Here is a 25456-nt window from a genome sequence, read left to right as displayed (position 1 = left end):
CTCCCCATAAAAATTTTAATCACCAAGGATTGCCACTAAGCCTCTTGAAAGTCCTCATTACAAATCAAGCAAAAACTTGACCTAAACAACATGTGAATAATTGCCGCCCAGCATCACGCATATTTTGTCACCAATCACTTTCATCACTCATTAAAAAAAAAAAAAAAAAAAAAAAAAAAAAAAAAAAAAAATGCAGTGTGAAACTTTTTGAAAGCCATTAGTCATCAACAATAAAGGAAAAAAGGAAAAGCTATAAAGACATCATCAGCATGGAGTGACTGCCTATCTCACTTTTCAGATACACACGAATGCTGTAGTCGTGAAAAATAAACAAGTCAGCCAAGCCGTATAATTTGTATGACTATAATTCACAAGAACTGAACTCACATAATTGTCTAACCTATTTATGTCAATACGTAGTGTCTTCATGTATCGTAAGATCCGAATTTTCCTGACAAAAGACCGTCAGTTCATAGCAAAGATCGAGCACAAAGCCTTTTTTTTCTCTTCTTTTTTTTTCACACTCGCTGCACTAAAGACGAATACATGAAGTTTACTGCTCCTTCATTATTAATTTTTTTTTTTCCAACAAAGAAAACTACCCACATCGTAAACATCCTGACTCATTTTATATGTCTGATCGTTTGCATTTAAGCTCCAGCACCACATGCTACTTTGTCTAACAGTTTTACATTTTCATTTACAGTAGAATAATGCCTTTCTTATGTTCATAGCACTTTCAGGGTGCTTAGGCATAACTAAAGTTAGAGTAAAACCTCGATTTAACGGCACCCTAGGGGGCCTTGAGCATGCTGAAAAAAAAATTCCGTTAGATTGGGGCTTACACCTATCGATACCCTCGAAACTCACACTAACACATTTTTAAGCATATAAACATGTGCAGACATACAAAATCAATAAAAATATTTTATATTTAGAACAAAAGAAAGCAGGTAGGTGTGGTGTTGTACTGTAGTAAAGTACTGTACAGTAATCCTGGTAAGTACAGTACAGTATTCCAATTAAGTTAGTTGGCAGGTTGGGGTAGAACAGATGGCACTACGTAAATAAGTTCACTAAGTTATGAAGTCTATAACACTAGTTCTTAAATCTAACCTTACAAGCTAATTTTTTTCACTTTGGGGTCAGGCTAGGCGGAGGAAGACTGGGTGAGCATAAACATACCCAGTTGGCGACAAACTGCAAACAGATGATCGAGATGCACGTGGCGCCTGCCACATTTGAATTTCTTTCTAATTTTTACCCATTTTTGAGGAAATTTTAAATTTTTTTTTGCATAAATATTCCTCAGGAGATTTGTGCTGTTAGTTTGGGGTTGCCATTAGAATGAATGCCATTAAATCGAGCTTTTACTGTAGTTTGGAACCACGTGCTCAGAGTTCTGATAGGAAATGAGGAGCAAGGAAATAAGCAAATAAATTTATCACAGCCACCATTCACACAACACTGAGATAAGCAGCAGGCTGTGGCAAGTGGTATGGGGGTCATGTGGGTCGGGTCGGGTCGAGGAAGCTAATCAGTGACCGATAAAAGCATAACGCACAAGTTGTATGTGGAAATCCAATACCTAAATGCACCCATTTCCCACTTTCTCTCGCGCAACTGAGTGGTATTACCGTGTTACCAAGTAATTATGGGAGAAATTAAATGCCCGTGTTATTGTAAGATCTTTGTTTCATTTGGTCTTAAATAGCGACTCTACTGTATCCCTTTTCTGTCTTCTTGGCCTACCATGCATTCTTCCATCTTCAAACTCACTCAACTATATCCTTTTCATCACTGTATCAGGTGCTCAAGAGGGACATCTTCATGTGGTATCACTGGCTATGCAAACTTTCCTGAATTCCTTCCCTATCCTCCGAAATGAGGATGGTGGACTGCAGAAGGGAGGCTTCAGCCTGCAGTCAACTGAGTTCACATTTCAGATGAGCCTGGGGCAACAACAACAACCTTATCTACATTGCAGTCATTCTTGTACGATCATAGTAACTCCTACAGTACTGATGATCGTCAGTTTGCAAGTTTGCCACGTAGATTCCTTCGACTAATGATCATAGAGGGTCTGTCAAATACTACAGAGCAATAAGCAAGCCCCTTTCATGACATAAATGGTTCCTACCCAATCAGAACTAAGGGACGAGGTGGTGGGAAGGATGATCCCACCCTCTCACCAGGTCTGTGGGGAGACCCTCCCCCCTGCCGCTGCACCTCCCTCTGGCTGATTGGATATGACCGGCTCTGTCCCCTCCCACCCAAACTACTCACCAATACATTTACATAGTATGGGGAGGAGTGTCTAATGCCCACTCATCCCCCCCCAATCCCCCCTCCTCAACCTCCCTCCACCTCCATGCACATTAAATGATGCAGTGATTTCCCTGCTATGATCGCTTTGTGCATGTTTCCTCCCTCCATTATACCCCCCACATCACCTCCCCTCCATTGGGGGTGTGTCTCATTCCCCCTCACCTTCACCAGAGACCCCCAGCCCACCTCCACCTCCACTTCCCTCCCTCGCTATCCTTTGTCCCGAATATGATGCGGTAATTTCCCTGCTGTGATCGGCCTGTGTTTGTCTACTATCAGCAATTTTTTTTTTTTTCTCTCTCTCTCTCTTTCTTTTTTTTTACTCTCAAGTTGACTCCTACGCCTAGTTTCATCAAGAGAAACATATTTCACATTGATTTAACCTGTAAAAAACGGCTGTCCGCGTATGCTGTCCAAGGGTACTAGGGCCAAAATGACGGGTGTCTGCATATGCGGTCATGCCCCCCCCCCCCTTCCCCCCTGCCATTCTCCCACCATCCCCTACCATCCCACCCCCAAACCTCCACTGCCTCCCAACTCCTCCCAACCCCACTCTTCCCAACCCTGTGCCCCACCCCCACAACCCCTCCCCATCCCCTACTCCCCCACCATCCCCCCCATCCCACCATCAACCCCCACCCCTACTGCCCACCTGCTACCCCCACCACCCCAACCCATACCCTCCCCCACCCCCACCACCCCAACCCCTCCCCTCCCCCACCCCCACCCCCCTACACCCACACCCCACCTCCCCCAAGCACCCAGCCCCCCTCCCAACACCACCCCACTACCCCCCCCACACACACCACCACTACCCCCCACCATATTGCACCTGCCAATTATGCCTGTCCTGAGCATATGTCAAAACGTTCTGATGCCCACCTTTTAGGGGTTAATTGAGTTTGGTAAGGTTCTCTAGCAAAACTTAGGTTTCTGCCGATGTTTTCCTGTTTTCTCCTACAGTGAAGGGAGACTTATAATCTCTGATGGGCAGTTTTGTGGTAACCAACAGGCCTAGGAAACTGAGATTGGCATTTTCATATAAGTTCAAGTTCTTCAAATCTGTAAGAAAAAGTTTTACCTTGGTAAAAGTTGAAAACTCAACCCCAAATTGAGGTTGGGGTGGAACATAACTTAAGAAAAATGCAGTCTTTAGGGGTTAATATAAGCAAACTCTCTATCCCATTATCAACACCTTTTCTTATTCCTTACTCTTCACAATTTGTTCTCATGCCATACCAAAGTCTCACACCCACACATCAATGGGGGCACACTCATGCACTCCTCTGGCAACCTGCACATGCAGATCAATTTAGTGTCTGCCTTCATAGCACCAATCACAGTTTTTTCTCTTTGCCACTCTACTTTCTACTTCCTTGGCATATTTGCCTCTCCTTCCTATTACAGCATCAGAGTACTGCTCTTAAACTCTTGAACTCCTCCAAGATTCTAGTGTCTCTCCATTTACCAGCACATTACTGAGTCACTTGTTTGCTCAAGAACTATCTATGAACACATATACACTATATGTATACAGTACTTTCAAAACACAACTCTCTCAAAACCACAGAGTTCTTATTCATTATTATTAACACTACTCAGGGCTGATGACACACCAATGTGTCATATGTTGGCCAACTGATTCAGGGCCGATGACACTGCAGTGTGTCATTTGCTGAAGCGATTTTTCATGGCTCAAAAATTTGGTGAACACTTGCAACACAGCTTCATTTCGTTGGAAACTAGCCTCTGGCCCAGGAACTGAGTAGAAACGTTACACATGGCTGGCCCAGGAGTGTTAAACAACACACCATCATCTGCATACATCAGATCTGTAATACTTCACCCTTTGCCATTAATCACCATAAATAACTCACAATTCAAGTTTTCACCTCTCTCATATCTTCATCCACAGCATACTGAGCAGCCAAGGACATCTCGCACCCCTGTCTCACTGCAAAACTGAATCAACAAGTGGCTTAAACAGACACACGAAGCATGTGTACAGTAGATGCATAGGACAAGAGATGCATCCCCTTTATTTTTGTGCTGAATAGAATGGTTCTAGCCTACTGGTGTTGCTAGATTCTACCCAGAGTTACTAGAACACCTTAATAAAAGGAAACACACACGATGAATGGTTATTACAGTATAGCTCCCAATGAAGATGGGAATGCTGGTGATAAGGAGAGCTAGAGCTCCTGTTTCACTAACCATTAGGATATCCTGGCTATCTTCCTTTGCTGACCTTTTTCACTGTGACACTAACAAAGAGAGTAGGCCACCAAACTCTCCCAAACACACTTCTCTATCTCATGCACTACTCTACATGCCCTTTATATAACGCATAACGTACCCCACTATGTCACGGGTTGACGCCAGCTGGGGCATGCAGCCAAAAAATCTTTGCCTCACTACCTAGTGGTGGACCAGACGGGAGGTGCAGCGCAGGCTCCACCAGCATAGTTTTGGGGACTGGGATGGGATGGGGCTCACCAGAGGGTACAAAGCATTGCAGTTTCCAGGTTGCTGCTTCCACCCAAGAAGAGGGGCCCGAATCTGAGTGTAGCACCCAAGGAGGCAGCACTATTAGTGAATGCATAATGGCAGGGCAGTTATAGTGCCATGGCATGCTTGATGGGTGTCCCTGCTGCTGTCCTGGTAGGATGCCCCAAGGGCAATGCCACAGCCACTGGCCACAGCTGGTGGGCTATGGGTCCCACGTCCCATGCCTGGACCTAGGACTCTGCAGATAGGTAAGGCCTGTGGTCTGTCTCCTTTATTTTACCCAATTAAGACAAAAACAAGAAACAGAAAATGTTGCCTGAGGAAATCAAATCACCAACGGGGTTCAGCGAGGCATCATGGAATGTGGGTAATCTGTAGGGCAGAGCAGGGGGGAAGAAGTGGAGATGTTGAGTAGGAGGTGGGTGGATTCTGGGTGTGTACAGGTCACATACTGTATATCAGGAAGGGTCAGCTACAATAATTGCCGGGAGGGACTATAGGCATAAGCTTATTTGGCAGGGAAGTGGAGATGGATATGGTAGTGTGGGTGTGCTGGTTGAGAAGAAATGGATGGAATGAGTCATGAATGTCAGGAGAGTGAATTAAAGGATTTTAGCAGTGAAAATACTGTTTCAGAAACTCATGATTCAGTTATAATGGCATAGTTCTGCAGGCTGGCTTGGATGATGTAGACAAAGATATATTCTGGAATGACTTGATATGTGTGGCTGGTGGTATGAGGGATGATGAGATTGTAGTTTTGGAAGGGGACTTAAATGGTCTTGTGGATGAAGCGGTTCATAGGTATGAAGTAATACATGATGGATTTGCATATGGTACAAGGAACTTGGAAGAGGTAAGGATACTTGAATTTGGCGAAGCAATGGACATGACTGTGCGCAACACTCATTTTTGGAAAAGAAAGAGTAGGTTCATTACATATGAGTCTGGGGGAAACAGTATCAAATGGTTAGTTCCTGGTCAGGAGGGCTGATAGGTTAGTAAGGATGTTAAAGTTATAGGGAGTGATGATTGTGTGTGGCATGGTGCTTTAAGGAGCAGGTGGTGAAGAAGAGCACCTATGCACCCAGGAGGAAAATAGGAAAGTTGAAAAACCATGCAGTAAGGGATGTCTTCTATAGCAAGATGAGTAGAGTTGTGACTGAACATGGAACTGTGGACAGAACGGTTAATGAACACCTCAGAGCTCTCAAGAACAATCTCCTGAAAGTTACTGATTCAATGTGTGGATGGACAAGGGGGCCTCCAGGACATAAGGTTAAAATGGTGGTGGGATGAGGGTGTAGATGCCGCAGTTAAGGAGAAAAGAAGACTTTTCTTGGAATGGAAAAGGGGTGGTAAGAGGGAGAGGAATACTTGGCTACCATGCACAAGGCTAGAAAGGAGATATACAGGGCAAAATCTGAGTCTCAGAAACTTTTACTTGATAAATTATGTAGTGCTGAGATGAAGAATATAATACTTAAGGTGGCAAATCAGATGAAGAGAGAAAATAGAGAAATCATAGGTGAGCACTGAGTGAAGAATGATGAAAGAAAGGTAGTGGTGGTCAGTGAGGATATTAAAGATGCCTGGGGAGAGTATTATAACTGGTTGGTGAATAAGAAATCTGATCAGAACAGGGAAGGTTTCGAGTCAGTGGACTACGTGTTTGGTCCTTGGGCTTTGCTTTATGCTGCTACTGTGAGCAAGGCAATAGGCAGGATGCAGTTGGGGAAGGCAACAGGTGTGTCTAGGTTGTCAGCTGAAATGTTGAAGGCCTCAAGAGATATAGGAGGGATTTAGTTATTGCTTTAATATATACAATTATATATGACTGGATTTGGAGAAAGCATATAACAAGGTGGATAGACAAGGATTGGAAAATATCAAGAATACATGGAGTTGATGAGAAGTTGCTGAATACCATGAAGAGTATGTATGAGGGTGCTAAGGCTCCAGTGCATGTGGATAGTGAACTGAGTGAATTTTTCTATCTGAAGGTTGGATTGAAACAAGGATGTGTCATGTCTCTACGGCTGTTCAGCCTGTACATGAATGGGGTTACAAAAGAGATACAAGGTAGGGCAGTGTATATTGGAGTGGCCCTAATGAGAGGGCAGTGTGTGGAAACTCCCTGTAGTGCTGTTTGCAGATGATACTGTGTTGTTAAGTGAAGACAAACGGGAGCTCCAAGGCTTGGTGGATGAGTTTGGGAGAGTGTGTAAGAAACAGAATCTAAAGGTGAATGTAGGAAAGAGTAAAGTTATGGTTTTTGAGAGAAGTGATGTCAGTGAATGTACAGAGAGGTTGGATGAGGAGGAAATGGAAAATGTGAGTGCATTTAAGTACTTGGGTAGTGTGATGAGTAAGGATGGAAGTTTGGAGGGTGAGTGCTTGAAAGGATACAACAAGGAAGAAAGGTTGATGGTTCCTTGAAAGCAGTGATAAGAAACAGGGAAGGGAGGAAGGAAGTGAAAAAGTTACTACATTACATTACTGTGATACCAACTCTACCGCATGGAAGTGAGGCTTGGACCTTGCTGGAGGGACAGAAGTCAAGAGTGAGAACAGTGGAAATGAATTATTTGAAAGGAGCATGTGGAGTCACATGGAGAGACAGACTGACAAATGAGGAAGTGAAGGAGCGCTGTGGTGTGGAAGTGGATGTGATAGAAAGCATTTGAAGAAACACACTGAGGTGGTTTAGCCATGTGGAGAGGATGGAGAGTGAGATACTTATGAGGTGAGTGTATATGAGTGAGGTGGAAGGGGGGGGGAGAGGGAGGGGGAGGCCAAGCATGAGATGGAGGGATGGAGTGAACAGGTATATGAGGGAAAGGGATGTAAGCTGGGAGCATGGCAGTGAAATGGCGGGAGACAGGGCAACATGGAGGCGATTTGTTTGTGGCAATCCCCTACGGGATTAAGGCGTCTGGCTAAAGACAGATAGATAGACAGACATATGACTAACTCCGTGGGAGAAGAGCCCAAGCGCCACCACCCGCCAAACCCTGATTTCCCGCTCAAACGGCAGACCAGGGCTTCGCTTACCACGTGAAGGGAGTTGGATGTTTCTTCCTCTGTGCTGTTAGGGTCGAAAATGCTATACAAAGACAACATGTTACTGGCCCTATGACACATTGTCAACGTATGTGCAACACTGCCGCGGGAGAATAGCCCAAGCAACAAGAATGGCGGTGCGGTGGCAGCCAGCCTATCAGAGCACCGGGCAGTTGTGACGTCATAGCCAGCTGGCCAATGGCGCGGAGCCTGGGGCCGTGCTGTAGGGAGCGCGAAACCAATCAGCTTGCTGCAGCTGTCTCAGAGAGGCTGTACACACAGTCTCTCTCTCCCTCTGCCGCCATTAAGACCTGCATTTGGATTATCTGTGTTTTTCTCGTTTGTATAACGATGGCTGCTCGCGATTCTTGCAGTGATGTTGATAGCCCTCAAGCTATCGCTGTTCCTTGTGACGTGAGTGACAGTGAGAGTGAAACAGAGCAAGGACGAGGGAGAAAAAGGCCTTGAAAGGTGAAGGAGTGGGGCAGCGTCGTGGCTAAGGTTAAGTGTAACTCAGGCCAAGCGTACTTAAGTTATAAAACAAAGAAAGAAGCTGCTGCACGTGCAATTGGTAACCCTTGCCGTGATGGGTGCTTTGACAAAGTAACTAATGAAGGTGTGAAAAATATATTTAGTGCATTTTGGGCTCTGGGGTCATATGATGCCCAGAATGCTTACATTCAGAAAATGGTGAGCATGGCACCAGTAAAACGAAAGCGAACAAAGAATGAGAATAGTAAGCGTAGCAATACCCGTCACTACAGTGTCGTGTATAATAATGTGCAGACCAGGGTGTGCAAGGAAGGGTTCATGGCAATGCACGCCATTGGTACAACTCGCCTAACAACAGCATTGCGTAAGGTGAACGGCACAGGTATGCTAATTCCTGGCCAACGAGGACGGCATGAACCTGCTAACAAGGTGATTGGGAACAAGGCTCTTCGTGTGAGGGAGCACATTAAACTGCTACCTGCGATGTCATGCCACTATAGCAGGGCTAATGCTCCCCACCGGAAATACCTAGAATCTCACCTTACGATCGAGAAGCTGTGTGTGTCGTACATGGAGTGGCTCCGAGACGTGTAACCTGGTGAAGAGAAGGTCAGCCTGCATTATTATTCAGACGTCTTCACAAAGGAATTTAACATCTCCTTTGAGCCACCACGCACAGACACCTGCACCACCTGTGACACCCTTGACACCTCCATTGCTAACTCGACTGGCGATCAGGCTGCTGTTAACAACTTCACCAGGCAAAAAGAGGAACACCAGCAGTTAGCACAGCAGGCACAGGACTTCCTGAAGAAGATGGCATCTGACAATGACCCCGAGACTCGTGCAATCTGTGTTGATCTGCAGCAGACTCTACCCACACCCAAGATCACTGTTAGTGCTGCTTACTACAAGCGCAAGATGTGGACCTACAACCTATGCATCCACAACTTGAAAAGCAACACTAGCACTATGTATGTGTGGGATGAGACTCAAGCCAAGCGGGGGTCGTGTGAAGTGGCTAGCTGCATCAAACACTGGATTGACCAAGAAAGCAGTATTGACGACTTCTCACAGCTAGTGGTCATCTCAGATAACTGTGCTGGCCAGAATAAGAACATCAACTTGGTGATGTATTACCTCAGTGAACTCCACTCCAGGCGCCTGATCTCTATTGACCATGTTTACCTGGTGTCGGGCCATAGCTACATGGCCTGTGATCGAGCGTTTGGCAATACTGAGAGGCATTTTAAACGTGTGCCAAATCTTTATACGCCAGACAACAATGTGTACCACATTGCACAGTCTGTGTCACAGGGGTACAAAGTGGTGTGCATGAAACAGGAGATGTTTCTGAACTTTGGTGTACTGAAGGACCACATCACCAAACGTCAGGCACCAGGCAGCACATTCAAGGATGCCCGCAAGTTTCTCTTCTGCCTCAACTACAAGGAAGGCTTCATCATCAAGTCAGACTATGGGACTGACAACAACTACATCGAGGTCCAACTGATGAAGGGTAGAGGAGCCTGGTCCCGTGAGAGATTCAACCTGAGTGCTGTCCCCCTCCCACCCCTGTATAACGCTCCCCTCCAGCTTACGCAAGAAAAGCTCAGTGATCTTCGTAGCTTGTTATACCTCATGCCAGACAACAAGAAGGCCTTTAATGAGGGCCTTCACGCTGGCAAAGTCGAGCACAACGTCGCCCTGGGTGATGAGGACGATGATTTGCTCGATTATTGCAACGAATCCTCGAGCCGGGGGGGTGGGGGGAGGGGGGGATGCATCTACATTCAACACTCAAGTCACTCTAGTGTGGTAAGTAGCCCTAATACTTCTGTTATAATCATGTCTATAATCATTATTTGTAGGAAACAATGACACGTAACTGACCACCACCTGCACATGCTTGGTATTATTAATTAATAATAATTACTAAATGAGTATTATGATAAGAATTTTTCATGCCATTATGAAGCTGATGCTTTAAGCTTTATTTTGATGTGTGAAACTTAAAAATCGTAGGGTTGGTTCTTGAGATATTTGAATTTTCTCAACAGCAAACTTTAGGAGCGATTTCTGGCATTTAAAAAAAATGTCGCTTGGACTGTTCTCCCTCGGAGCTACTCATATGAAATATGAGTGTGCTGTCCCAGATGACTGATTGAAGAGTGCAATTGTAAATGTGTACAAGGGAAAGGGTGATACCCTGGAAAGAGGATACTATAGAGGCATAAAACTTTTGGACCAGATAATGAAGGCAATGGAGAGTCCTAAAAGGTATGAACAGAGAAAGAGTGAATAGTGATGAGGTGCAGTTTTGGTTTATGACTGGGAAAGGGACATTGATGCCATATTCATTGTCTGACAGCTTCAGGAAAAGTATATAGGACAGAAAAGGGAGTAGAACTTTGTTTTTGTTGATTTGGAGAAGGTCCCTGACAGTGCCCATGGAGATTGAAAAGTGGGAATTGAGAAAGTTTGGAATCAAGGAATGGTGGGTCAGAGTGGTTATGGTCACATATGTGGGTCATCACAACCAGGTGAGTGTGAATGAAAATTTGAGTGATGAGTTTTCTGTGAATGGTGGCATGCATCTGGGGTCAGTCTTGAGCCCCTTCTGGTTTGTCACAGTGCTTGACACTCTCACGTGACTTTAGATATGTACTCCTATGGGAAAAATTGTATGCTGATGACTTGGTGTTAACAGTACAAAATGAAAAGGAGGTGGAAAAAAAATTTAGGAAATGAAGAGACAGAATGGGGCACTTGGGTTTGAGGGTAAATGCACATAAAACAAAACTGATGATATATAGGAGTGGTGACAGTGCTCTCAAGGCAGAGACAATGTGGCCATGTGCAGTCTGCCACAAGGGTGTGGGAAGTAACTCCATGTTGTGCAGTATTTGTGATAAATAGGTGCATAAGTGATATAGTGGTATCTGAGACAGAATGCAAGATAATGCTGATTTCATGTGTGCGATGTGTCAGAAAGAGCACATAGTGATTGTCAGACATGAAAGGGCTGATCTTGCCGAAGTCTCTCGAGTGTGTGGACGAGTTTTGTTTTTTGAGGGACATGTTATGTGCTGAAGGTGCTCTCTAGCTAATGTATGGAGTGGTTGGAGGAATTTCAGAGAGCTGTTGCCTCTCCTGACATTAGCTCTCACTTCGTGTTATGAGATTTTTGTATGTACCATGTGATAGGGGTGTAATGCTGTATGATAGTGAGACCTGGACAGTAAAGGAAGAGGATATTTATGGGCTCAAATGTACAGAAATGACAATGGTTAGATAGATGTGTGGTGTGTTCTTGAATGCAAGGTCTGGGAGGAATAGGATTATGACTGAAGAGATGAGAGGAAGGATGGGACTGTAGTGTAATGGTGGTGTAACCAGGAGGAGTAGATTAATATGGTTTGGGCATGTTGTGGGAATAGAGGATGACAACTGGGTGAAAAGTGAGAAGTGTGAACATCACAGGCAGGGTGGCAAGAGGTGGACCAAAAAAGACCTGGGAAAAGATCATTCAGAATAACCTCAGGGAAATATAACTGAATACGAAGACAGCCAGAGATTGTGCAGCGTGCAGAGCCGCCATTAAGCGACCGAGGCTGATGCATGCAAGCAAGTTGGAGCCCTTATAAATTATACTGATGATACGAAGGAGCAAATGGCTGTCAGAAACATTCCAGTAAGGACTCGATGGACAGTTCACAATTTTTTTTTTTCTTCTTTTCATTCAATCCCCCCATTCAGTAGCATTAACCCCTACACCGCGGGCTTGTTTACCAATGACTTGCGTGTGACGCGAGGTTATTTGGGCTCCGACAGACTCTCAAAAAATATTTGCCAAAAATCAGTTATTAGTCCTAGAATAATAAAATTACATATGCTTATGGCACATACCTTCAGCTTTCTCCTGGAATGATTGTTGAGCCTTCGTCGGTTACCGTAGGACTTGTGGAGACCTCTGAAGTAGGGTAACGAAGTCTCCACTTTACACTTCCCGACAACCCGTAATATGATTACCACAGCCAGATACAAACACTATAAACACTATTCTACAATTTTCAAGTAGTTTGGGATCCATACTCAAAAAAAAAAACACTGTGAAAGCAATGGAAATTACGAGCGCGTCTGATCGTCGCACTGGCACTAGTTCGCTCTTGGTAGTCTGTCATTTATTATTCATAAAACCCCTCACACTTTATATTTCTATTACTATATAACACTTATATATATCTACAGTCTTTATCCATAAGTTTCCTTCAGTAGTATTAGTTTATTGTCCCTGTAGGGATTCAATTTCTTTCAGTAAAATACGTAGCATTCACTTTCTCGTCCTATATACTGGCATTGAGAGTGAATGTCACTTTCATCTTCACTCTCATAACTCATAGCATTCAGACATGCTAGAGTGAAACTTTCACTTTCATTACTCCTAGGGTATATACTCGTATTCTTATAATACTACTCATTTACATTTCTATTTACGTTCTCTATTTTATTTACATTATTTACATTTCTATTTTATTTACACTGTGTTGTGCACTGTCACTTGAAATAACTTATAAAACTATTTTCCACTGTTCACGTATATTTACATTCATTACTTTCACTTGCTGTTTACACATTATTTACACATTATTTACAATTCCACTTGCACTGTTTTACTCAATAGAAAGATCGTAGTCACTCTTTTATCAATTGTCAGCCCTTTACCTCTTTCCACATGAGGTTTAGTAGGGGGTAAAGGTCACAGGGCCATTTGCATGGGAGTGAAAAAGGCCTTGAAGTCAGCAAGAAGAAACATACGTACTCTTGCTTCGGAAGATGAGAGTGAACTGATAGCGGAGGACCAGCGTGGAGGCCTGCTAGGGGTTATTCAGAGTTACCAATATTACTTCTTGAAACAGCTAAGTCTAGCACTGATATGATTGGCAGGAAATCTAGACAATACATTATAAATTTGGTAGTTCCAGGTGAATGTAAATATCACTTAGGCTTCTCCCTTCCCTCCTTACATGTATATTTATTACGAAAATAGATTAGAGGCCTACTTAGGAGATATATATTCAGAGCTACCAATGTTATATCTTGAAACAGCTTTGTCTAGCACTGATATGATTGGCAGAAAATCTAGACAATACATTATAAATTAGGTAGTTCCAGGTGAATGTAAATATCACTTAGGCTTCTCCCTTCCCTCCTTACATGTATATTTATTACGAAAATTGATAATACAGCATATTTCAAGGGGAAAAAAACAGCGAAAACTAGCGAACGAGTGCACATGAGGTGTTGTCAGGTGATAATTAGCCAATTCCAGGTGTATGGCACTCTCACTTACCTTATTTCTTTCTTGTATATATTATTTGGTATATGAATAGGACATAGGGCTTATTTCAATGGATGAAATCAGTGAAAAATTCCAGGGAAGATTTACTTTGCGTAGCACGGCCGGGCAGGCGAGAGGATAGGGTAATGGAGGGGGGTAGGGAGGGGAGTCAAGAACGGGGAGAAATGGCTAAAATGTCAACAATGGATGGGAGTACAGATGAGATTAGGAGTGCTGACTAGTGTTGGACATTGGCAGTACTGATAGATGATACAAGCCCCCAGTTGGAAGCCCGGGTGAATTCAAAATAACACAGAATCACAAAAGCGACGCCCCGTGGTATGATCCCTTGCTCCCAAGCGTCACGAAAGTGACGCCCCGCGGTTAAGGGGTTAAACAGAGTTAGAATGATAAAGATTCAGCAGTGACAGTTCCCTGCATCTTTAATCAGTGTAACTGAGCAGTGCCAATATTCATGATGATTGCTGCAGTGCAACTTTACTAAGAGAATCAAAAGGATAGTTGATACCCAATAAGTTTCATTACCTGAACATGATGCCTTTTTTCTGAGCAATTTCCTTCTCCAGTGAGTGGATTTGTTTACGTAACCTGGCTCCACGGTCAGGGAGGTATTCTGGATTGGTGGCATTGTAGGTCATCTGCAAGAATACAACTATACATTAATGAATCCTGTCAGAATATAGCACCATATAGCTATAGCCCATGATATGCACTGCCCCGTGGCCTTGGGTGGCTCAATTAGCTCAGCATAAAATAATTTTGATGTTAATACATCAACCAGAAGCCACTACATGTACATTACCTCCTCCTGGTTCCAATCTATGGGTTCAGAGGCCTAGGCAACGTTTAGTACACCCTTGTCTGGTAAGTACTTGTGAACAGCAAACCATTTTAGTTCAGCGTACTATCCACAAAGGTTCGTTTTGAGCAGGCAGCTTGTTTTTTATTATTTCTGGTGATTTAGTGCATGTGTTCTCTCTGGAAGAGGAACTCTTTCCTTATATTACTGAGTCTTCTGATACATGCTGGTGATAGATTTTCCATTTTTGCTGTGTACTTTACTTCTGGATCCTAATTCAACCTATCCATAGCCACAAAAATGAATGATGACTGATGATTAACGACTGATGATCATGATGAAGTTAAAGCATTTTCCCATCATCATTACCTTCATCATCAACTTCATCACAACTATTTTCCCACATTAGCTTGCAGTACTATCCAGAAACAAGGAGAAAGCATGAAAGAGGGAGAGCCATCAATAACATGCCCAGTGAAATGGGAGACACTCATCCATCTATCCATTCAACATAATAATACCCAATTCACAACTGTCCAATCAGGAGCATAGGAGACGAGGGCTAAGATTTTTTTTTTTTTTTTTTTTTTTAATGCAAAAAATAAGGAACCAAAGGCCATGAGCCCACAAACTGTTCCTTCCAAGAAAAAAAACAAAAACAATACAAAAGTGAGCCAGATTCAAGATACATTCATTTCGAGATGCCTGGACACACTGCATTTGAAAGACTGGAGATCATAGGCAGCAGGAAATACAGACAGAGGGAGACAGTTCCAGAGTTGACCTGTTGCATAAATGAAGGACTGGGAGTAATGGTTAACTCTTCCATTAGAGAGTTGGACAGAAAAGGGATGTGAGTATGTTGCAGGACGGGTGCTCCGTCATAAAGGTGGAGGCATGCAAGCAGACAGTTCAGAGTAGCAGTGACCATTGAAGTAGCAACAGAAAAGAGATAAAGATGCAACAGTGCGGCGAAGAGACAGAGGTTGAAGGGAGCCAGTATAAGGAGGAGAGTTAATGAGACGAAAAGCCTTTGACTCCACCCTGATGAGAAAAGCTGTATGTGGGAAGCCCCCCAACACATGTGAGATGTACTTCTACACAGGCGAATAAAACCCGTGTATGAAGTCAACAACTGTGCAGGGGTAAAGAGGGTACAAAGTCAGCATTGCACACCTAATCTCTTGGAAGCAGATTTTAGAGATGCAATATGATCCAAGATAAGGTCCGAGTGAATGAAACACAAGCACGTTCAAGGATGATGCAGGATTGAACTGGATATTATTAAACATTAGTGGGTACTCCTGTGGCGGACTGTGTCAAGTTGCCAGATGTAAAAACTGAGTTTTTGATGCATTAAAAACAACAAGATTATTTTTACCCCAGTCAGAGATATGAGCCAAGTCAGACATTTGGTGTGCCATAGCCTTATCCCCTGTTTGTTGAAGTAACTGCAGAGATGGATGTTGTGGGAAGCAAATGGAAAGGTGACGGGTGGAATCATCAGCGTACGAGAGGATAGGGTTAGATGTGCAGCTTAGAAGGTCACTGATGAATAAAAGAAAGAGAATTGGTGATAGGACAGAACCCTGAGGAAAACCACTGTTGATAGATCTAGGAGAAGAATGATGGCTGTCTACAACAGCAGCTATAGAATGACCAGAAAGAAAGCTAGAGATGAAGGCACAGATAGAAGGATAGAAACCATAAGAGGGCAGTTTGGAAATTAAAGATTTATGCCACACTCGATCGAAAGCCTTTGAGATGTCAAGTGCAATGGCAAACCTTTCGCCAAAGTCCCGAAAGGAGTATGACCAGGAGTCTGAAAGGTAGGTGAGAAGACTGCCAGTGAAGCATCCCTGACGGAACCCATACTGACGATCAGAAAGAAGGTTGTGATAGGAAAGATGCTTTACAATATTTCTGTTAAGAATTGACTCGAAAACCTTTGAGATGCAGCATGTTAAAGCAACTGGACAATAGTTAGAGGATAGGGAATGGTCACCCTTCTTTGGGACTGGCTAAATGACAGCAAACTTCCAGCAAGAAGGAAAGGTACAAGTTGACAGACACAGGTGAAAGAGTTTACCTAAGCAGGGCGTAAGCACAGAAGCTTAGTTTTTGAGGACAACAGGAGGGACTCCATAATGCCCATATGCCTTGTCAGTATTAAGACCAGTGATGGCAGAAAATACATCAGCTGAAGAAATTTTAATATCAGCCATGAGGAAGCCAGAGGGTACAAGTGATTGAAGAGCAGCACCGGAATCGTCTATGGCAGAATTAGAGGAGAAAGTCTGAGCAAAAAGATCAGCTTTATCAGTAGAAGAAAAATAGCTACAGAGCCATCAGAGTAGAAAACAGGAGGGAAGGATGATTAGGTAAAGTTGTTAGAAAGGTTTTTTGCAAGGTGCCACAGGAATCGGGAAGAATTCGAGTTGGAGAGTTGACAGCATTTAATATGGATGAAATTATTTTTAGCAGAGTGAAGAATTGACTGAGTACAATACCGGGCAGAAACATAAACGTGATGTGATTCAGGGGAGGGTTGGCTCTGGTACCTTTCATAGGCCCGCTCTCTATTGCGAACAGCATTACAACAAACATGATTCAACCAAGGCTTTCTTGCATTAGTCAAAGGATATGAGAAGGGAATGTATGCTTCCATGCCTGAGAGAATAACCTCCGTAATGCGCAAAGCACACTCAGATGGCTCACGGCCATGGAAGCAATAATAATTCCAGGGAAAATCAAAGAAATGCTGCCTGAGGGCCTCTCAATCCACAGCTCCAAAGTGCCACAGTCGACGTTTCTTTGGAGGGTCCAGAGGCCATACCGGAGCAACAGGACAGGTCAAGGTAATAAAGTTATGACTGGAGGAGCCCAATGGAGAAGAAAGATTAACAGTGTAAGCAGAAGGATTAGTTGTAAAGAAGAGGTCAAGTACGTTGGAGCTCTCTCCAAGGAGGTTAGGGATAAGGGTAGGGTGCTGTACATATTGCTCTAGGTCATTAAGGATAGAAAAGATGTAGACTTGTTCACCAGGTGGATCAGTGACAGGAGAGGAGAGCCAAAGGTGGTGGCGAACACTGAAATCTCCTAGAATGGAGATTTCAGAGAAAGGAGAAATGGATAGAATGTGTTCTATCGTAGAAGTAAGACAGTCAAAGAATTTTTCAATCAGTAGAATTAGGAGAAAAATAAACAGCGACGATATATTTAGTCAGAATATGACAGGAAATGATGAAGTGAAAGAGAGACAGATTGTTCAGGTGCTTGAGGATGCGAAAGTGGATGTATGTGGATTAACTGAAACTAAATGGTGAGGTGAGAGTGTGAGAGAGTGGGAGTATGGATGGGGTATACAGTATGTGTAGGAGTAGGTGAGAATGACAGGGCAAAAGAAGGAGTGTGTATTGTTGTAAGTAACAGATGGAAGTAGAATAAAAGAGAGTATGGATTACTTAGTTCAAGAATTGTGTGGGTAAGATTGAATGTTGGAGTACAAATGTGGGCAATTGTGTGCGTGTATGCGCCAATGCAAGATCATGCAAGCAGAGTGAGAGAAGAGTATTGGAAAAATGTGGAAGTGTGCATGGAAAATTTTGAAAGGAAAGAGAGAGTGTTTTTGATTCATTTAGTTTTTAAAGGCTCCAACATGCTTCCATGCGTCGGCCTTGGTCACCTATTGGCAGCTCTCCATGCTGCACGATCTGTTGCAGCCTCCCTGTTCAGTTCCTTGACCCTGAGGTCACACTTAATGACCTCGTCCCATGTCCTTCTCGGTCTACCCCTCATCACCCCACCAATATTAACACTGCTCACCTTCCTCACCCAATTAGCATCCCCCATCCTCTCCACATGCCCAGACTATCTAAATCTACCTCTCCTCATCACAACACCAATACACTCCAGTCCCATCCTACCTCTCAACTCATCCATTGTAAATCCAGCCCCCCCAGTCCTTGGACACAGGGACGCACTACACATCCACCTAATAATTGTCATTTCTGTATGTCCGAGCCTGCGAATATCCTCCTCCTTTACTGCCCAGGTCTCACTACCATAGAGCATTACACTCCTAACACATACTGCATACAAAGACCCCTTCAGCACGTAGGGAGAGTCCTCTCAACGTCAGGAGAGGCAACAGCTTCCTGAACTTCTTCCAACCACTTCTCACCCTAGCCACAGAGCTAGCTCCAGCCCCACCTCCAGCACACAACATGTCTCCCAATTAAAAAAATTCTTCCACACACTCAAGAGATTCACCAGCAAGTTCAATCCTTTCATGCCTGACAATCTCCATCTGCTCTCCCCGACTCGCCGTACACATAAAATCAGCATTATCTCGCAGTCTACCTCTGATACCACTACTTCTCGTGCACCCATTTATCACAAACACTGCACAAGATGGAATTACTTCCCACACCCTTGTGGCAAACTGCACGTGGCCATTGCTCCTCGTCTTTGACAGTACCGCCACCAACCCTAGATATCATCACTTTTGTTTTATCTGCATTTACACGTAGGCCCCTGTGTCCCATACTATCTCTCCACTTCCTAAATCTTTCCTCTGCCTCCCTTTCGTTCTAGCAATCAACACCAAATCATCAGCACACAACATCTCCCACGGGAGTCCATTTCTAAAGTCACGTGAGAGGGCTTCAAGTACCATGATAAACAACATGGGACTCAAAACTGACCCCTGATGCACACCAACGTTCATGGAAAACTCATCACTCAAATCTCCATTCACTCTTACCTGGCTGCGAACACCAACATACATGGCCATAACCACCCTAACCACCCACTCCTCCAAGCCAAGCTTTCTCATTGCCCACTTCACCACCTCTCTAGGGACTCTGTCAAAGGCCTTTTCCAAATCAACAAAAACAAACTACAGATCCCTTTTCTTACCAATATATTTTTCCTGAAGCTGTCAAACAATGAATATGGCATCAGTGGTCCCCCTACCTGGCATAAACCCAAACTGCATCTCATCAATATTCACTCTTTCTCCAATCATACCTTCTAAAACTCTCTCCATTACCTTCACTTTCTGATCTAAAAGCATTATACAGTACAAGTCCCATTATTCGGCATCTATGGGACCAGGATGATGCCGAGAAATTAGATTTGCCGAATAATCAAAAACCTACCCACTCAGTACCTTAAATATATTGGTGAACACTGTCATCACCACTTATGGTACGGTATTACAACTGTGTTTGGAGAGAGTACTGTATACTGTACAATACTGCAATCAATACAGTACTATACCTGAATCTGAAATATATATACATATAAATTAGTGAACATATACAAGGGTAATGACACAGTAGGCCTACAAGTCAGATAACACTTCCTGGATGGCCGAAATGATACGGAATATTACCTACCAGCTCAGTACATCACTTGTATTGGTGAACTCATCACTACTTATATTATTACAAATATGTTTGGAGTGAGTACTGTATACAGTACTTTTTCCAAACAAAATAAAATAGTCGGAAAATTGCATAAAATAAAGTAAAGGGATCTGAATTGGCAAGGTCTTTCTGATGAAAGTTATAACTTACATTTAGCGCTCACTCTTTTGTTCGTTTTTTTGTTTACATGTGAAAGGAGAGTACTGATGGAAACAGTAATGTATTCCATGAACCCCTTAATAACCTCCGACATTGAACAACCCTTTACAGTACCGATGTCAAGTTAGTGAGCTATGGAAAAACTGTGAACAATTATGGGAATGGAACGAAGGTCACTGGTATGTTTACAAGACTCTATGCTACGATTCCAAGCAGTCAGGGGAGCAGTTAATCTCAGATGTTTTCGCCCATTTGGTAAATGCATCGTAATTTTATCAATTCTCCAGTCAATCATAGCGAATCATAGCATGGGTTTAGGAAGCTAAATAACACATTTCTAGGTGTGCCAGACGATTATCTTCACATCCTATAAGAAAATGGAAGAAATTAAATCCCTCTCTGAGTACGTAAAGTTCTTCCATTCTTCTGAAATCAATTTTTCTTAAAGATGGGAAGATAATCGTCTGGCTCACCTAGCAATGTGTTATTTAGCTTCCTAAACCCATGCTATGATTCGCTATGAGTCACGGAAAGATGTATAAAGTAACGGTGTATTTACCAAATGGGCGAAACCAGCTGAGATTAACCGACCGCCTAACTGCTTGGAATCGTAGCGTAGTCATGTAAACATACCAGTGACCTTCGTTCCCTCCCCATAATTGTTCAGTTTTCTTTATAGCTCACACTAACTTAACATCAGTGACATCGGTACTGTAAAAGGTTGTTCAGTGCCGGAGGTTATTAAGGGGTTAATGGGATATATTACTGTTTGCATCAATGCTCTCTCTTTCACGTTAAGCACAAAAACAAACAAAAGAATGAGCACTAAATGTATGTTTAACTTTCATCAGAGAGACCTTAGCAATTCGTATTCCTCCAGTTTATTTTTAAGTATTTTTCTGACTTTAGATTAGGTTAGGTTTGGTTAAATTATTAGGTACAGTTAAACTCTGTTAGGTTAGGTTCAGTTAAACAGGACAGTCCCACCATTATGCTGAGGAATAAAAATACTAGAGCTGTCACAGCCGTACAGCTAAAAACAACGGAGAAACTGATTTAACAAGCAACAATTATTTATGGGTAATGCATTACAGTGTCAGTGGTTCATGGGCTACTCAATTACCGGTAAGTGTCATTTTCAGGAAGGTATCAAGAATGAAAGAATTTCAAGAATTAACGTGGGGGCTTGGAACGTAACCCTCGCTAATTTGGTGGGGGTGGTTACTGTAGTGTATGATACTGTGCAATATTGTAATCAATACAGTACTATACCTGAATCTGAATAAAAATATAGACATTAGTGAACATACAGAAGTGTAATGAAACATTAGGCCTACAAGCCACAGATAACACTCCCTAGACTGCCGAGATGATTCCGGACATCTGCTGAACAATCAATGATTTTCGTAAATGGGAATATTTCTCAAAACTGCCGAAATGTCGGATCTACCGAACAATCAGCTGCCGAATAATAGGACTTTTACTGTACCCCTATAATTTCCTCTTTCCAGAGCATCACCCATCCCAATATACACATTTACAATTACACTCTTCAGCCAATCACCTGGGACAACACACTCATAAATAATCATATTTTTCAGGTCAGTGACTAACCTCACCCTTGTATCTTCTGAGGCCTTCAACATTTCGGCAGTCAACCCAGACACGCCTGGTGATATAAATGGTAAAGTAGGGAATGTGAGGGTGGATGGAGTAGTTCGTGAGTGGGGTGTGCCTGCTGAGAGAGATGAGAATGGCAGTGCTTTAGTGGATTTTTGTGCCGGGAGGGGGTTGGTGATAGCCAATACCCTCTTCAGGCACAAAATGATCCACAGGTATACATGGCGAGTGATGATAAGGGTGGATGGTGAACTGCATGAAAGGAAGGCAATGATTGATTATGTGTTCATGGATGAAAGGAAGCAAAGATGTGTAATGGATGCATGAGGATATAGAGGTTGGGGAAGTGGACTTTCTGATCACAACCAAGTGGTGGTCAGAATCAAGGTCCAAGTAAAATGGAGAAAGAGAAGAAGGGAAGGGCAGGAGGAAGGAGTAGATGTAAGGAGAGTGGAAAGGTTACAAGAGGATGAGAAAAAGGCAGAATATAAGAGAGAAGTGGAGGAACAATTGGGGAAATATGAGTTGGAGCAGATGGGGGATGTGGAAGGTGTGTGCAAGATATTCACAGAGGAAATATGTGCAGGTTGTGAGGTGGTGTGTGGGGTGAAGAGAAGACGAAAGAGGGTGCAAGGAACAGCATGGTGGAATGAAGAGGTGAGACAGGTTGTGGCATAAAAGAAGAAAGCACATAATGAATGGACGAGAAATAGGGGCATGGAAGAAGTTGAGAGATGGAAGAAGAGAGAGTTATACTGTATGTAGAAAGGAAGAGAGAGGTGAAAAGATTAGCAAGAGAGAGTATGGAGAGAGTGGATGAGGAATCTGGAAGGAATTTCAGTGTCAAAGAAGGGAATGTAAGAAACTGTCCTGGAATAAGGTGAAGAGAGTCAGACAGGGTGGCAATGAAGTTAGTCAGGGAGTGAAAGATAAAAATGGTAGATTACTAGCTGAGAAGGGAGAAAAAGTGAGCAGATGGACAGAACACTTTAATGAATTATTGAACATAAAGAATGAAAGTAATGCGAGTATAAGTGGCTTGGGAATGGCTGGGAGAAGGAGGGAGGTGAGAAGGCAGGAACAGTAGGATGGAAGTTGTGGATGCAATGAAGAAAGTTAAAATGGGGAAAACCCCAGGAACTGATGGAGTGTGTGGTGAAATGCTGCAGCATGGGGGAGAGACAGTAGTAGATTGGATGTGGACGATGTGCAGATTGGCCTGGGAGGAAGGTAAAGTCCCGGAGGATTGGAAGTCAGGTATAATTATTCCCTTGTACAAAGGAAAAGGGGAAAAAGAAGTGTGTGGTAATCATAGGGGCATTTGTCTTCTTAGTGTAATATGCAAAGTATACGGTAAGATACTTACTGACAGAGTTAGGGAAATAACAGAGGAATTAGTTGGAGAAGAACAGGGAGGCTTTAGGAAGGGAAGAGGTTGTGTAGATCAGATATTCATTCTTAGATCTTTAGTGGAAAAGTGTCTAGAGAAGGGAAAGAAGTTGTATGCGGCCTTCATGGATTTGGAGAAAGCATGTGACAGGGTGAATAGACAAGGATTGTGGAAAGTATTAAGAATATATGGAGCAGACAGGAAGTTGTTGAAAGTTGTGAAGAGTATGTATGAGGGTGCTAAGCCTCCAGTGCATGTGGATAATGAACTGAGTGAGTTTTTCTATCTGAAGGTTGGGTTGAAACAAGGATGTGTCATGCCTCCATGGTAGTTCGATCTGTATATGGATGGGGTTACAAAAGAAACACAAGGTAGGGCAGTGGATGTTGGATTGGCCCTCATGAAAGACGGCAGTGTTTGGAAACTCCCTGTACTGTTGTTCGCTGATGATACTGTGTTGTTAAGTGAAGACGAAGGGGTGGATGAGTTTGGGAGAGTGTGTAAGAAACAGAATCTAAAGATGAATATAGGGAAGAGTAAAGTTATGGTCTTCGAGACAGGTGAAGTCAGTGAATATACAGTGAGGTTGGATGATAAGGAAATGGAAAATGTGAGTATGTTTAAGTAATTGGGTAGTGTGATGAGTTATGGATGGAAGTTTGGAGGGTGAAGTGCTTGAAAGGGTACAACAGGGAAGAAAGGTTGCTGGTTCCTTGAAGGTAGTGATAAGAAGCAGGAAAATAAGCATGGAAGTGAAAAAGTTATTACATGACAGTATTGTGATACCAACTATGACGTATGGAAGTGAAGCTTGGACATTGTTGGAGGGACACAAGTCAAGAGTGAAAGTAGTGGAAATGAGTTATTTGAAAGGAGCCTGTGGAGTCATATGGAGAGACAGACTGACAAACGAGGATGTGATGGAACGCTGTGGTATAGATGTTGATGTGATAGGTTGTGTTAGGAGAAACACACTGAGGTGGTTTGGCCATGTGGAGAGGATGGAGAGTGAGAGACTGACAAGGAGAGTGTATGTGAGTGAGGTGGAGGGAGTGAGAGGGAGGGGAAGGCCAAGGATGAGATGGAGGGATGGAATGGAGAGGTATATGAGAGAGGGGGGTGTGAATTGGGAGTGGGGCAGTGAAATGGCATGGGACAGGGTGACATGGAGGTGATTTGTTTGTGGCCACCCCGTATAAGGGATTAAGGCGTCTGGCAATAGATAGATTGATGACAGGAAAGCAAAAGCAAAAGCCAGAGAGCAGAGAATTCAGAAGAATCAAGTTCCGGAACACGAGAGCAAGATAAGTCGTTGTGCACATACACATAACAGCCACCTTTGGCTCTGAAATGAGTATAAATTAAGAGGAAACAGAAAAGGGTTTGCTTTCAGTTGCCTTAGACATCTGAGTCTCTGTCAGGAAGAGAAGGTAAGGTTTAGAGGAGGAGAGGTGGTGTTCAACAGAGAGAAAGTTAGACGAAAGGCGGCGAATGTTGCTGAAATGAAGAGGAAGTGAGTCAGACAGTGGTTCCAGGCATCTCACTGAGTTGTCACCAGGAGAGGGGCAGATGGTGGGGGCATTTATGGTATCCCCCCCCTTGGGGATTCCGAGGCCTGATTGACTAACGCCATTTTTCTTTTTCAATTTTGAAAAGGAAGTGTAGTTTGTACTGTGCATGTAGTCTGATGTTGACTGAGAAACTTGTATTGGAGAGCGTGCTGGCCTACTCTCTGTTACTGAAACACTGAAAAAGTTCAGCAAAGGGGTATGGTCAGGAACTAGTCCCGAGGGCTGATGAGACAGGAGCTCCAGCTCTCCCTGACATCAGCTTCCCATCCACTTTGGGAGTACTGCCCTGCTCGACTGGTGCTACAGTCTACTCAGTCCTGACAACAATTATGGTTAGGGTGACCAACTGCTCATCCCACAGAAAAGGTATGTGAGCTGTCACGGGGTTTTTAAAGGTAAACAATATTAAATGATAATTATTCAATAATACTGATAGCAGGGACAATGAATTGTCTTGCTAAAATCAAGCAATGATTACTTTATGCTGGCTTGCTTCGCCGATTCTCTAAGAACGAGAATTTATAAACTTTCTCAACAGTACACAGCAGAGACTAATTCCTCACAATTGCTGTTTATTAATACTGTTAGCCTCTGGAGAAAGTGACTTCACCCCTGACAATAAATAACTAATACTTTTAATGATATCAGGTTCTTGCTGATGCGTTAACTCCTAGAAGGCACAACGGATTTTAAGCTTAATACAACAAGACTGGCCTAAGTACCAGTTATGAA

General features: G+C 43.3%; 1 protein-coding gene across 1 annotated transcript in view; it reads right to left on the bottom strand.

The window, feature by feature from the left end:
• Positions 1–25456, bottom strand: part of LOC145415667 (uncharacterized) — a 547996-nt gene that overhangs the window by 466935 nt on the left and 55605 nt on the right. Inside the window, exon 5 of the mRNA XM_080284883.1 lies at positions 14279–14391. Coding sequence (XP_080141009.1) covers positions 14279–14391 — 113 coding nt within the window. The remainder of the gene's footprint in view (positions 1–14278; positions 14392–25456) is intronic.

Source organism: Coenobita brevimanus, chromosome 103 (genome assembly GCF_032717465.1).
Source record: "Coenobita brevimanus isolate Jiangsu-jjx chromosome 103, ASM3271746v2, whole genome shotgun sequence".
NCBI lineage: Eukaryota > Metazoa > Arthropoda > Malacostraca > Decapoda > Coenobitidae > Coenobita > Coenobita brevimanus.
This window is presented reverse-complemented; position numbering and strand designations above follow the sequence as displayed.